This window comes from Pipistrellus kuhlii, unplaced genomic scaffold (assembly GCF_014108245.1).
Source record: "Pipistrellus kuhlii isolate mPipKuh1 unplaced genomic scaffold, mPipKuh1.p scaffold_m20_p_13, whole genome shotgun sequence".
Lineage (NCBI taxonomy): Eukaryota > Metazoa > Chordata > Mammalia > Chiroptera > Vespertilionidae > Pipistrellus > Pipistrellus kuhlii.
Genome location: NW_023425438.1, coordinates 47,170,583 through 47,185,210, shown reverse-complemented (window position 1 = coordinate 47,185,210; position 14,628 = coordinate 47,170,583). Strand labels below are relative to the sequence as shown.

General features: G+C 41.5%; 1 protein-coding gene across 9 annotated transcripts in view; it reads right to left on the bottom strand.

Moving 5' to 3' along the window:
- PTCD3 (pentatricopeptide repeat domain 3) overlaps positions 1-14,628 on the bottom strand; it is a 29,511-nt gene that overhangs the window by 6,748 nt on the left and 8,135 nt on the right. For 6 of the 9 annotated variants that reach the window (XM_036435921.2, XM_036435927.2, XM_036435926.2 and 3 more), the window contains 11 exons: positions 14,503-14,571; positions 13,974-14,078; positions 11,829-11,952; positions 11,112-11,227; positions 9,020-9,090; positions 6,845-6,932; positions 5,958-6,018; positions 5,612-5,694; positions 4,831-4,975; positions 3,534-3,593; positions 2,367-2,456 (listed from right to left, as the gene is read on the bottom strand). In XM_036435921.2, coding sequence (XP_036291814.1) covers positions 2,367-2,456; positions 3,534-3,593; positions 4,831-4,975; positions 5,612-5,694; positions 5,958-6,018; positions 6,845-6,932; positions 9,020-9,090; positions 11,112-11,227; positions 11,829-11,952; positions 13,974-14,078; positions 14,503-14,571 — 1,012 coding nt within the window. Of the gene's footprint in view, positions 1-2,366; positions 2,457-3,533; positions 3,594-4,830; positions 4,976-5,611; positions 5,695-5,957; positions 6,019-6,844; positions 6,933-9,019; positions 9,091-11,111; positions 11,228-11,828; positions 11,953-13,963; positions 14,079-14,502; positions 14,572-14,628 lie in introns of those variants that run through there. The other 3 variants (XM_036435922.2, XM_036435925.2, XM_036435930.2) reach the window with 2 other exon arrangements.

The following is a 14,628-nucleotide window of genomic DNA, read 5'->3' as shown; positions in this document are numbered from 1 at the left end:
GAAGACGACGACGACGACGACGACGACGACGACGACGACGACGACGACGACGACGACAGGACACCTATCACCCAGAACCACAGGAAAGCTGGCTGTGTGGAGGTTCTAGAACTAAAGGGGAAGAGAAGAGCACTGAGATAGGCACAAGCACTGAAAAGCTGAGATGCGGAGGCGCGTGATCTGGGCTGGTGGTGGGCATTGTTTTTTTCGACCCGAAGGGTGACAAGCTCCCGATTACTCTGAAACCCAGTTTTCTGGGGAGATGCGGGGGACCCAGACTCCTATGGGGAGAAGCTGGACTGTCTGCCATCAGGTCGGAAAGTGAGGGCGGCTTGCTTGCAGAGCTGCGCGCAGGTGTAATTGTTTGCTGTGCTGGGGTGCAGGACACGGTCTGAGAAGCAGAGACGGCTGTTTGCCACGCCCTAACTTAGTGACTCTCTCAGACCCTGCCCTGAACAACCTACAAACCCACTCAAGCTCCAAGCAGTGGCTTTTGCATATGAATGGTCTGCCCTATCGCAGCTTAACCTAAGAAACTTGCAGCCCGGGTCAGACAGATCCAAAACCTCAAAACCCCAATCAGAGGAGAAAACTGTAGTTCTTGCTGTAGCTCCTGCTGGGTGGCCTCAGACAGTAGCTGACCTGCACCCCACTGAAGATCCAGAAGCCAATGTACCTAATGATCAGTGTGAGACACCAGATTTCAAATCCTCACATACACAAGTGACACATTCAAGAGGCAGACTCAGTGAGCACCAAAGCCCTACTGAAGTAAGTCCAGCACCATAAGCGTGTCTCTAGCACAGCAGTTCTTCCATTATAAACAGCGGGTCCTCACAGCCAATTGGCCTGGAGGTCCATTCCTCCCAGTTTATCAATAACTACAGACTTTGCATTCAGACCACAAAGGGGTATACCAAGAGCAATCACCTCAGGTGATTGGGGAGGCTGAGCTACTGGCCCTTATAGGTCATCTACCACACAAAGCCACTCCATCAATACAGGGAAGCAGCCAAAATGTGGAGACAAAGAAACATGTCACGAATAAAAGAAATGGAGGAAAGTAAACCACTGGATGACATAGAGTTCAAAACCACATTTATAAGTTTACTCAAGAATCTTCTAAAAACGGCCAAGAAATTTGATGAGACCTTCAAGGACCTTAATAAGAATGCCAAAAAAAATGGAAAAGGACCAGTCAGAAATTAAGCATACATTGTCTGAATAAAGAATATACAGAAATTCAATTGTAGATCAACATAACCCAATAATCAAACCAAAGTACGGAAATGTGAGGAAACAAAAAACACCCAACCAGAAAAAGAAAAAGAAAAAAGGATCCAAGACAATTTTAAGCATACCTACATTTGAATTATAGGGGTTCCAGAAGAAGAGAGCGAGCAAAATATTGAAAACCTACTAGAAGAAATAATGACAAAAAACTTTCCTTACCTGATGAAAGACTTAGAAGTTCAGGAAGTGCACAGAACCCCAAACAAGAGGAACCCAAAGAGGACCACACCAAGACACATCATAATTAAATGCCAAGGACAAAAGACAAGAGAGAATCTTACCAGCAGCAAGAGAAAAACAGTTAGTTACCTACAAGAGAGTACCCAGACTGTCAGCTGATTTCTCAAACAGAAACTATGCAGGCCAGAAGGGAGTGGCAAGAAATATTCAAAGTGATGAATAGCGAGAACCTACAACCAAGATTACTCTACCCAGCAAACCTATTATTCAGAATTGAAGGTCAGATAAAGAGCTTCACAGACAAGAAAAAGCTAAAGGAGTTCATCAACACCAAACCAGGATTACATGAAATGCTGAAGGATATTCTTTAAGAAGAGGAAGAAGAAAAAGGTAAAGATAAACATTATGAACATCAAATAAATACCTACCAACAAGTGAGTTTAAAAATGCAGTGAATAAAAAATCTGATGAACAGAATGGACTGATGAATATAATAGAATCAGGGACATAGAAAGGGAGTGGAATGACAATTCTCAGGAGGAAAGGGGTGTGAGGGGTGTGGGAAGAGAATGGACAAAAATCTTATACTTATGGATGAAGACAGTGGCAAGGGGTAAGGGCATGGGGTGGGGAAATCAGGTGGAGGAGAGCCATGAGGGGAAAAAAAAAGAGGAACACCTGTAATAATCTGAATAAAGATTTATAATAAATAAATAAATAACAAACAAAAAAACACACAAAAAACCGCAAGTGGGGAGGAAGCACACAGCACAGTTTACATATAATGTGGCTTTCTCCAAATAACCACCCAAAACACGACTGAGCTCAATGAAACCCTGTCACACTAAAAGGCCTCTGGTCACCACAAACAGAAATCAAGCTCTTGGACATACCATCATCCGGATCCTGTGGCGAGAACTTCTTTCCCACGATTTCGTTCATTATGTCATAGATCACCAGGGAGGAGCCTTTCGAAACATTTTCTGCAGAACAAGAAAGCAAACGAGTTTTTATCATGAGTCCACTTCCTGCACCGCCTGCCAAGTGCAAGACACCGAGCACCGGGTTGGCCAGGGCTCCTGCTGCTAAAGGAACAAAAGCGCCCACAGAGTGAAACGCTCCGTCAGGTCTGGGACGGTCACAGGTCGCTGTCCATGTGCTCCTGACAGAGACATTTCCCTTCTGTCTGTCTCCACTTCAATGAATCATCACAGCTTAATGTTCGTTAAGGTGGAGACAGATGGACATACACACACAAACACACCTTCACCAGGAGAACATACTTAGAAAATAAACATGCTTTCGCCAGTCATCATTTTGTGTTCCTTTTAGGTATAATCAGGATGACAAGTTCAAGAAAAAGAAACCTACTGTTAATGGATATGGGCAGATCTTTAAAATCACATGACCCAAGTATTAATAGGTCAGAAAATGCATCTCTACTACATGTGGAATATTCCCAAATATGTCACACTCTATCCACATTACCTTCCATACCTTATCCACATGCAAGTGAAAATAATTTTAATGATATATATTTTTAAAATATATATCTTACTGTTTTTTTTAGAAGGAGAGGGATAGAGAGAAATATCAATGAGAGAGAAACATTGATCAGCTGCTTCCTGCACACCCACCACTACTGGGAATGTGCCTGCAACCAAGGAACATGCCCTTGACTGGAACTGAGACTCTTTAGTCCACAGGCCGACGTTCTATCCACTGAGCTAAACTGGCTAGGGCACAGATGTATTTTTTAAATTCCGTGAAGCATGTTTCCATTTATTAGCAAGCTTAAGTACTTTACACATTAGGTGATATTTCTAATCGTACGCCAACCTTGTGAGCATTTAATGACCCCTCCTTTCCCGCTCGTTTTACATGTCATCACAAACAAGGATACCACATTCAAGAATTTTTGTTCAGATTGTAGATTAATCTGTGAATTCTCTGTTCTTAATTCACATGCATGAAGAAAGCCTACAACAATTAACCACATAAACTTAAATATGTTGGATCAATTTTCTACATAAATTAATGTAACATAATGTCATACATACCATTTTGATAAAACAGCTGAATAATATAGTGATATGTTGCAAGTGAGGGTTCTCCAATTTCAGGTGCATAGAAAACAAAGAAAGAAATGTCAATTACAGCTATCCAAAATATAGCTTACAAATGATATATTTCTATTCCTTTGAACAAAGATATTTCCCAGCAAATCTGATTAAGGAAAAGGTGGAGAGGTATCAGAAAGATTGAATCACTTGTAGAGAGCCCAGCCACCTATTACTAAAATGTTATCCCTAATGTACTTCACTTAAAAGACTAAAGCAGCCTGCGGGTATGGCTCAGTGGTTGAGCATTGACCTACATATCAATAGGTCAGTTCAATATCTGGTCAGGGCACATGCCCAGGTTGTGGGCTCAATCCCCAGTGGGGGACACACAGGAGGCAGCTGATCAATGATTCTCTTGCATCATTGATCCTTCTATCTCTTTTCTCCCTCTTTCTTCCTCTCTGAAATCAATAAAAAAATTAAAATAAAAAGTGCTGGAAGCCAATTCCAGCATGTCATAATTACAAGAGCTTCAACTTGGGGGCTCAACAAAGGCTGAGTCACATATGCAATTACCTGTTGGCACAGGTAAAGGCACTTCCCCCCAAATCTGAATAGGATGATTGCTACCAGACAGCTCAGTGCATCTTAATCTACATGTTATTGCCTCTGACAATGCTTCAATACTCTACCTTTTGAAGTGTTATTGTCTCCACCTTTCCTTAGAACAAATTGTGTTAATAAAAAGCAGGGGTCGAGACAACGGGAACTAAGAACGAAGAAGTAATAACTTGAGACTTTTGCTCCTTTAGCTGAAGCTCCTGACCCCCAATGCCTTTCAAAATTATCATTCATTTTTGGCCTCTTAATCTACATACAGCCTTTCTCCAGATTGCTGAACCCTAAAAACACACTAAAGCATACCAATGTGAATGGATTCCTAAAACAACCTTCAATAAAGTAATTATAGAAAGATATACAACACATCAGCACATAGGTTCAAACACAATTATGCTAGAAAATGTTCTGGGATTTAAAACTAACTATAAGTGAACAATTCTTACCATAAAAAAGTACTTAAAATACTAAAAGAACGCTGTAGTCTGCTATAAGGAAAATGGAGACAACAAGGGTATTCCCAACATGTAAATGCTTATTATATGCACCAGGTGGAAAGGGAAATCCCTAAATACTGTGTAAATGGAAAAAAGAACATATCGATAGTTTCCTTTTTGCTTGTCTGGACCTGAAACTTCTCATCAGCACTATCTTGGTCACTAGGACGCATCCTCACCTATTCCGATGGCTTTCATTTCACGTAAGGTCTGCAAGGCTGGTGATTTTCCAAATGCATAAAACCTTCGAAGACATTTCAGAATGGTATTAAAAGTCTGTAGATTTGGTGTTACCTTCTGTGCAACCATTTGGTTCAGCAGCTCCTAGTTGAATGAAAAGCAGCAAGTATTTTTTAAGCCTGTGTAGATAACTTGTCCAATAAAAAAATATATACTAAAAAAAGAACTTGAGTCTCTGGCTATATATATCTAAAGCAGGTTACTATATTCCTAATTTAAGAATTACCCATTAGTGAGTGAGAACAGGGTTAGTCACCCCATCTCCACCTGATCAAGGTGTCCAATTGTATTCAGTGCTCTGCCAAGGACTCAAGCAAAAAAGGAGACTAAAAATTGGACTGTGCCTTTTTCATTTTTTAAATGAGTTGTATGGTATAAAAGATGTTTCGACCCAATCCAGCAATTTCACTTTTATTAAATTTATGTGATAATTTTTCAAATATATATTACTATTGCAATAAAAGACCTATTATGGGAAATAAATGAATAAAGGAACCTGATCTTCCTAAATTCTAGCTGTATGCTCTGGACAAAGGAACTTTCTTCTCACTGTCAGACACAGGCAACAGGTGGCGGGGTTGGTGGAAGGTGTGAACAAGGAGCCACCCTCCGAGAGCCCAGCAGCGACTGCCACGAAGATGCTCATGAATTTCTCCTTCCTCCGTATTTCTAGCAAAGGCTATTTCAGGCCTATGTAAAGACAAAAGAGCTCCTCCTTACCAATATATTATTCCACTTTTCATCAAATTTCTCATTCATCGCTGCTGTTGCTTCAATCAATGAATTGAAGGTATATACATCGGCTGTAAAAGAAAAAAAGTTGGGGGGCGATTAACCCCTAAATCACTCAATTTAAGGCAAACTGATCATGCATGGGTGGCTCCTGGTTCGTTATGACGTGTCCACAATAGTAGAAACCCACCCTCTCACCTGGCTCTCTCCTAGATAGTTCAAGCATCAATATCACAGGAATAAATTAAAAGTGACACAATGATTGGGTCAAGACCCAAAGATTTTACAGATTCTTGAGAGAAGGAAAGGAGAGGAGATTTTGCCAAACACTGACCATGGAGTCTGTTGTTCAGTAATTCAGCATACATGTTTAGTGCCTCCACAGGAGCTCGGTGCTGGAAGAGGGGAAAAAATTAAGCTTCCTCAAATGCATTCACATTCAAGAAATATCTGCATGTCTCCTGGTCTGAGGTTTGGTAACACAGCAGTGAACAATGCAGACGAGGCTCTAGTTCTCAAAAAACTCATACTAGTGCCGAAACCGGTTTGGCTCAGTGGATAGAGCATCGGCCTGTGGACTGAGGGGTCCCGGGTTCGTTCCAGTCAAGGGCATGTACCTTGGCTGCAGGCACATCCCCAATAGGGGGAGTACAGGAGGCAGCTGATAGATGTTTCTCTCTCAATGACGTTTCTAGCTCTCGATCTCTCTTCCTTCTTCTCTGTAAAAAATCAATAAAAATATTTAAAAAACAAAAAACTCATGCTAGTGCAGTGGCTCTTGGCAAGGGGCCATCTGTCTTCCAGGTCCCATTCCAGCACTGCCTGCAGGTGTTCTGAGTTGTCACTAGGGAGAGCAAGGGGAGGATGTACCCTGGCGTGCAGTGGAGGCCAGGGAGCAACAAAACACCCTATGACAATGCACTGGACACATCCCACACATGATAGTCTGGCCCAGTTGTCAATAGTTCTGAGACTCAAGAACCGACTTAGTGGAAATTAAGATTAAAAATAAACACAGCCATGGCTGGCATGCTCAGTGGTTAGAGCATTAAGACAGCACATGACAGGATCATGGGCACGTACCTGGGTTGTAGGTTTGTTCCTAGCCGCTAATCTGGGAGCATCCCCTCCCTCCCTCCTTTCTACTCTCTCTGAAAAGCAATGGAAAAAATATCCTCAGGAGATGATTAACAAAAAATAAACAAATAAAGTAAACGTTACCTTCACCATTCCTCGAATCATGGTGCAGTAGGAATGTGCATTTTTCTCTGGCATTAGGGCAAAGATCCTCTCAGCATTGTTCTTTGCTCTAGGTACAAGAGAGTAAGTGTGAACCAAGGGAGACAGGAGAAGCATCTCCCAAAATCTACCGAGTTCACAATGTTCCAGACACTGCGAGCACTTTATGCATAGGTCAAATAATTCTTCTACCCAGAGAGAGCGAAGTGGTTATCATTATTTTGAAAATGAGAAAACCTGAGGCTCAAGGACCTTAAGTTGTCCAAGGTTTTGCAGTTAAATGGCAGAACCAGGACTGAAAAGGAATGTTTACGAATAAGTAATATGTAGCAATGTGCTGGATAATAACATTTTGGTTAGCAACAGACCGCACATATGACAGTAGTCTTGAAAAATTATAACAGAGCTGAAAACATCCTACCACCTACAGACATCATGGCACGTGCATTGAACAAGCTCCCACGCTGCCTGTGAGATTAGCACATTCAATCTCAGGAGGGGCAGCACTGCTGAGGCTTGTGTGAGGAAGAGCACCTTATTGTTCACACAAGGACGAAACCGTTAAGTGGCATGTGACTGTGTATTCAAGGTAAAAGACAACCTGTACAGGGGTCCACAGTGAAGTTTCCCCGTCCTCCATCAGTACAAGTTGCCCCAGGCAACCAGAAATAAGCCGTTTTTCCTGAATCCTTTCAGTCATTTTATTGTATATGTCATATTCTACAGTGTACCTACTCTTTCTTAAAAATATAAAAATAAAAAAGGTACCATGTTATACAAACTAAGCGGTACCTCAATCCACCCTCTTACCAATGTCTTAGAAATCGCAAAAAAACAGAAGTTGAACCAGGATGTCATTCCAAACACTTTACTATGTAAAAATTATTAAAATCTAATGAAGAAATTTATTTTATTTTATTTATTTTTTAAAATATATTTTATTGATTTTTACAGAGAGGAAGGGAGAGAGAACGAGCTAGAAACGTCGATGAGAGAGAAACATCAACCAGCTGCCTCTTGCACACCCTCTACCGGGGATGTGCCCGCAACCAATGTAAATGCCCCTGACCGGAATCGAACCTGGGACCTTTCAGTCCGAAGACCAACGCTCTACCACTGAGCCAAACCGGTTTAATGAAGAAATTTAATCGGCAATTTTATTTATCACTTCAAATGAGATTTTAGACATTAATGGTAGCTTTCCTTCTCTTCAGTCACATAAAATACTGTTCTTTTATTTAGACACTTTTTTTCCCCTAAAGAATTTTAAACTGATTTGTAGAGAGAAGGGAAGGGAGAAGAGAGAAGCATCAATGTGAGAGCAGAACCTTGATCGTCTGCCTCCTGCAAGCCCCCTACTGGGGTTTGAGCCTGCAATCTTGGTATGTGTCCTGACCAGGAATCCACTGGCAACCCTTTGATGCACAGGATAAGGCTCCAACCAACTGAGCCACACAGGCCATGGCTATTTAGACACTTCTATTTAGTTAATTTAAAGCCACTGTGTGGCTAAGTGGTATTCACCTTTTGTTTGGAATTGCTAAACTACATTCTGGTATACATGTATTCTTATGTACACAAAAATACTAAATCTTTCAGCACCGAGGTCTCCATTGTACAGTACAAGTAACAACTGATGAATCTACCAAAGGAACCATACTCGGAGAAAGTTATATGACTTAAGTGGGGGGGAAACCAAGTGTGAACATGGTGTTGTTGGTTCAAGATCTTATGAATCTGCACACATGAATACCACTTGGGACATTTATATTGCCCCCTAAAAGGAAATTATATTCTAGAGAATATTAAAGGATCGTACCTTCTTCAGGGGGTGATAGGAACATGTCCCAAAGAAAACTGTAATATGAAATTCTAGCACTAAACGGTTTGGCTCAGTAGATAGAGCATCGGCCTGCAGACTGAAGGGTCCCAGGTTCGATTCTGGTCAAGGGCATGTACCTTGGCTGCGGGCACATCACTACTAGAGAATATGCAGAAGGTAGCTGATTGATGTTTCTCTTTCATCGATGTTTCTAACTCTCTATCCCTCCCCCTTCCTCTCTGTAAAAAAAAAAAAAAAAAAAAAAAAAAATCAATAAAAAATATTTTTAAAAAAAGAAAAAAAAAGAAAAGAAATTCTAATGATGTGCAACATACCTCCAAATAACTCCAAACTGTTGGCCAGCCCTTTTCTTAGATTTCACAGTATTTTCCTCTGTGGCCTCTTCCTGAAATGAACCATTATCAATAAAAATAAAACAAAAGATGACAACAAAAAGCATTCTCCTCGGTAGACTACCCAAAATCAAGAAGGCTAAGAAAACTTCAGAAAATGAAGGAAGTACTGACCCAGTAGAAGGTGAGGAGGAAGCCCAGTGAATGTTTAAGAAATGTGCATTTATTAAGCGTAAGTCAGCTCATTGACAGATGAAAGTAGAGCTGGCCTTTAACGCAGGGACAGCCTGGAGAAACTGTGAGCCCAGTGTGCTGGGTGGGGCCCTGACTCAGACACTGGATCCTGAAACAACACGTCTGACTCCTCAGAGGCCAGGTCTGGCTTGATCCATACAGAAACGCTGTTCATTATTCAAGTGAAAACAAGAGAACATGACATATCTGGGCATGGAACTAATGTCTAATACTAACCCACACAGCTAAAATTCTGTTTTTATAAGACCACATTTTGTCTTTTGATATAAACGAAGCTCTGGGGGAGGCTGATGTGGAGCAAGGCAGGCTGGTCAGAACAACATAGTAAGTAATGGCTCTGCAGCTGGGACTAGAGAGGCAGAGAGCTGGCAGCTCAAGGGACTAAAGATACTCTTGGCAGAAAAGGTATGACTGCAACCCCTGCCTATACACTTTAAAAGGCTTATCTATAATAATAAAAGCCTAATATGCAACTCGACCGAACAGCCAAACAGTGGAAGGATCATCTGGACAACCATGCTATGTCACCCACTGGCGCTAGGCCATCCAAAGTGGATGTGATGCAATTGGTCAGGGGAGAGGGAGAAGAGGGGATGCCCTGCCATCACCCCATGATCGCTCTGCAGAGGGAGGCCTAGGCCACCAATAGGCAGGCAATGGCAGGTGGGTGGGACTTCCCTCTGCAGGGACGATCCATCGCAGGGCATCTGGACTGCGAGAGGGTGCAGGTTGGGCTAAGGGACCCTCCGCTCAGAGTGCACAAATTTCGTGCACCGGGCCTCTAGTTGTGTAAATAAAAATTCCACATTTAGTGAATAAAAATTGGAAAAGACAGACAAAAATACCCATGAGTCCCATCATCCCAAAACACTTAATTTGATTTTCTCCTTATGTATATGAAAACTTTTTTTTTTAAAATATATTTTATTGATTTTGTACAGAGAGGAAGGGAGAGAGATAGAGAGTTAGAAACATCGATGAGAGATAGACATCGATCAGCTGCCTCTTCCACACCCCCTACTGGGGATATGCCCGCAACCAAGGTACATGCCCTTGACCGGAATCGAACCCGGGACCTTTCAGTCCCCAAGCCGACGCTCTATCCATTGAGCCAAACCGGTCTTGGCTGTATATGAAAACTTTTTAATAAAAATGGAATATGTATTGTTTTGAGCCTACTTTCCCACTTATGCTCCATAATCCCAGCAGAGCGTGCCCACTCCTGTAGGAATTTTTGAGGGGGCTGTGACCAGGGGGGGGGGGGGGTCTTTCCTGTCTGCCACATATCACACCGTACTGTAAGTGATAATATAGGGGTTTTCAAACATTTTTGGTCAAAGCTTTGTCTGCATGTGGTACACAAGGTCAAAATATTTTAAAGGAAGGATTAAAATAATTGTTTAAATCTCTCTCTTCCGCTAGGACCGGTTTGGCTCAGTGGTAGAGCATCGGCCTGCAGACTGAAAGGTCCCGGGTTTGATTCTGGTCAAGGGCATGTACCTTGGTTGCGGGCACATCCCCAGTGGGGGGTGTGCAGGAGGCAGCTGATCGATGATTCTCTCTCATTGATGTTTCTAACTCTCTGTCCCTCTCAATTCCTCTCTGTGTAAAATCAATAAAAAAAATAAAAATAAAATAAAATGTTTAAAATAAATAAATAAATCTCTCCCTTCCTCCACATCAATTTCTATTAAAGCTACTGTACCTCACCACAGGTAAGAACAAATCTCTACTACCTTAACACATAAAACAAGAACCACCTTACACTGAGGAGTTACTACCAAAATAAACTTAGAAAATTATTGCCAAAAGCCATTACCAACTCTTCTGATTTTTCCGTTTGTTGAAAATTATAGTAAGCTGAGGGCTCTTGGTCACCATAGTAACATAGTAAATCCAAGAGACTATTAGTTGTTTCCAAAGATACAGTAGTTCCTGTGGGTAGAAGAGAAAAAGGGAAAGAAACCTTGAAACATCAAAGAACTAAAGCCCATTAGGTTAAAAATTTTCACTTTCTCTATGAGCCCTATTTTAGAATTCTCCATGTTCACAATGAATACACTTCCCATCAACTTGAACACCTAGGATGACACAGACAAGGACACAATTCCTATTAATCATATGGTTTGACTAAAAGATTAAGATACAAGATGAAATTTGACCCTGTACTCACTTGTTTTATGTACTCATATCCCCAGAGAAACTAGCTCATGGTTTTTAACTAAATTGTTGTCACCTGGTTCGGAACCATTCCATTTGGATCCAGGCCCTACCTGAAATATTTGCCCATAAATACTAGCATCAATTCTCTACCTATGATACAGCACAAGTGCACAAAAACTAACGAAGCCGCAACTCTCTCTCGCCTATAATTTTAAAGTGAAGCTAAAGCTGAACTTGAAATATTATTTACTAAATTATTAAAAATATTGTATAAACAATGCCATCAAGCAGCACAATAACCCCTGCAAATTTCACTCACAACTCCTGGAACTGTGTGACTGCTGCTAGGGGAGCTTTCCATGAACCTAGTCACCTGCTTGCAAGAGTTGATCAAACATGTCCACCGAAGCTTTGACTTTTTTTAGCTTGATTCGCTCCTTTAGGGCAGCTTCACTTACATCTTCAAGTTGAGGTTCAAAGCACTCAGGCATCAAACACTAGGAAAACAAGATACTGAAATTACTACAAACAGGTGCAGGTGAAAGGACAATAAAGTAGGACAACATTTTTATCACCAACACACAGAAATAAAATGTCACTGAGCCGAAATCGGTTTGGCTCAGTGGATAGAGTGTCGGTCTGCAGACTGAAAGGTCCCAGATTCGATTCCAGTCAAGGGCATGTAGCTTGGTTGTGGGCACATCCCCAGTAGGAGGTGTGCAGGAGGCAGCTGTTTCTAATTCTCTATCTCTCTCTGTCTTCCTCTCTGTTAAAAAAAAATCAATAAAATATATTTAAAAAGAAGTCACTGAAATTCACATTTCATGCACCAAATATTATTTATATCATTATAACATGAATGTCTTTGCAGGGAATGCAACTATATATATATATATATATATATATATATATATATATATTTTAATTGATTTCTTACAGAGAGGAAGAGAGAGGGATAGAGTTAGAAACATCGATGAGAGAGGATCATCGATCAGCTGCCTCCTGCACACCCCCTACTGGAGATGTGCCCGCAACCAAGGTACATGCCCTTGACCAAAATCGAACCTGGGACTCTTTAGTCCGTAGGCTGACGCTCTATCCACTGAGCCAAACCAGTTTTGGCAGGGAATGCAACTTTAAAAAATTATTTAAAAAATCCTCTTCAGTTCAGAAAACAAGACTATTTAGCTGTCTGCTAGCTTGAGAAGAAATCTTTAAAAAGCACACAAACATAAATATCTCATTCATATCCAAAGAATTCTACTTGAACTAAATTTCCCAATGAGCTGAATTTATTATATCCCCCTGCTAAACTATCCCATCTCCTCTCTTCCCAAACATTTTTAAAAATATAGGCGTTTTTATTGATTTCAGAAAGGAATTGAGAGGAAGAGATAGAAACATCAATGATAAGAGAGAATCATTGATTGGCTGCCCCCTGCATGCCCCCTACTGTGGATGGAGCCTGCAGCCCAGGCATGTGCCCTAACTGGGAATCAAACCCAGATCTCTCCCTGGGACGACACTCAATCCACTAAGCCACCCCAGCCAGGCCTTTCCTCCCAGTCTTGGTTAAGTGTCCAAGTTCAGAAACCTTTCACCCTTTATGCTTTCTTTTACTTTAAACTTTTAATATCACCAGGGCATGCTGATTTAACCTCACTCAGTAACTTATTCAAATACTTATTGAATGCCAACCACTTTCCGCCTACTATATCTACCCAATATATCCGATATTGAGGATATAGAAATGGCAGTCATTCTCTATCGTCAAGGTGCTCACAAACTAATGGAGAAAGCAAATCCTACATAATAAAAGCCTAATATGCTAAGTGTCCAGTTATCCGTTCAACCAAAACATAATATGCTATTGATTTTTAAAAAAATATATTTTATTGATTTTTTATAGAGAAGAAGGGAGAGAGATAGAGAGTTAGAAACATCGATGAGAGAGTCATCGATCAGCTGCCTCTTGCACACCCCTACTGGGGATATACCCACAACCAAGGTACATGCCCTTGACTGGAATCGAACCCGGGACCCTTCAGTCCCCAAGCCGACGCTCCATCCATTGAGCCAGACCAGTTCCGGCCATAATATGCTATTGATATTCTAAGGCCACTTCACTGCTTGCTATGACATGCACTGACCCAGGGGGTAGATGCTCCGACCGGTAGGTTAGCTTGCTGCTGGGGTCCAGCCTATCAGGACTGAGTGAAATAGACCATACATGCCCTGGAGCCCTCCTGCGCTCCCTCCTTGGCTGGCCAACCTCCGTTGTCCCTCCCTGGCCCTGATAGTGCATCAGTGGGGTCCCTCAGCATGGTGTCTAGGCCCTCTCGAAATCCGGGACCCCTCGGGGGATGTTGGAGAGCCGGTTTTGGCCTGATGGTGGAACTACCAGTCACTATGATGCGCACTGACCACCAGGGGGTAGATGCTCAATGTTGGCCATAAGAGCTTGGTTAAATTTATATTTATATAGTATTATCTGAAAATCGCAATTACCTCTCCTTACCGGTATGTGAGGTTCAGCTATGTCTTTCTGAAAATATTTGGGATGTGAATTAATAATAAACTTGGCTGCATTCTCCCCAGACTTCTTGGCCAATAAAAATGAACGCTATATAAAGAAAAAACAACAACTCAGATATAAATTGTAATTTAGATTCAAGAGATCAAAGTCACATCCTTAGTAAGACTTATTATTCTCCTCCTTAAGAAGGAATGCATCAATACACTGAATCCCAATTAGAAGTTAAATTACATAATACACATCCACCTCTGCTGAGAGTGACGATTTCAGGTCATGTCTTATATACATACCGAAGCACATGAAAACAATGCATTCAACTGAGTGGACTGCTCCAGAGTGAAACAGCCTAAATACCCCGCCCCAACCAGCTAGTCTCTAAATAAAACTTTTTTAGTGTAGTAAAGGATTCAAAAAGTTTACCAATTTAGATTTTTACAGCTAAGTTACTTGTACTGAAACCAGCAAGATAAAACATGACACTAGAAAACGCACCGGGAAGTAAAACACTCACCGATTCCACAGAGGAGGTCGGTGTGAGGTAAGGATCATCCAGAAACGCGTAAGGGGCAGCTGTGACATCCTGTGGAGAAGACGCCGAGGTCCCTTTAGCTAGATTTTTTACGAGGAGGACCTGACC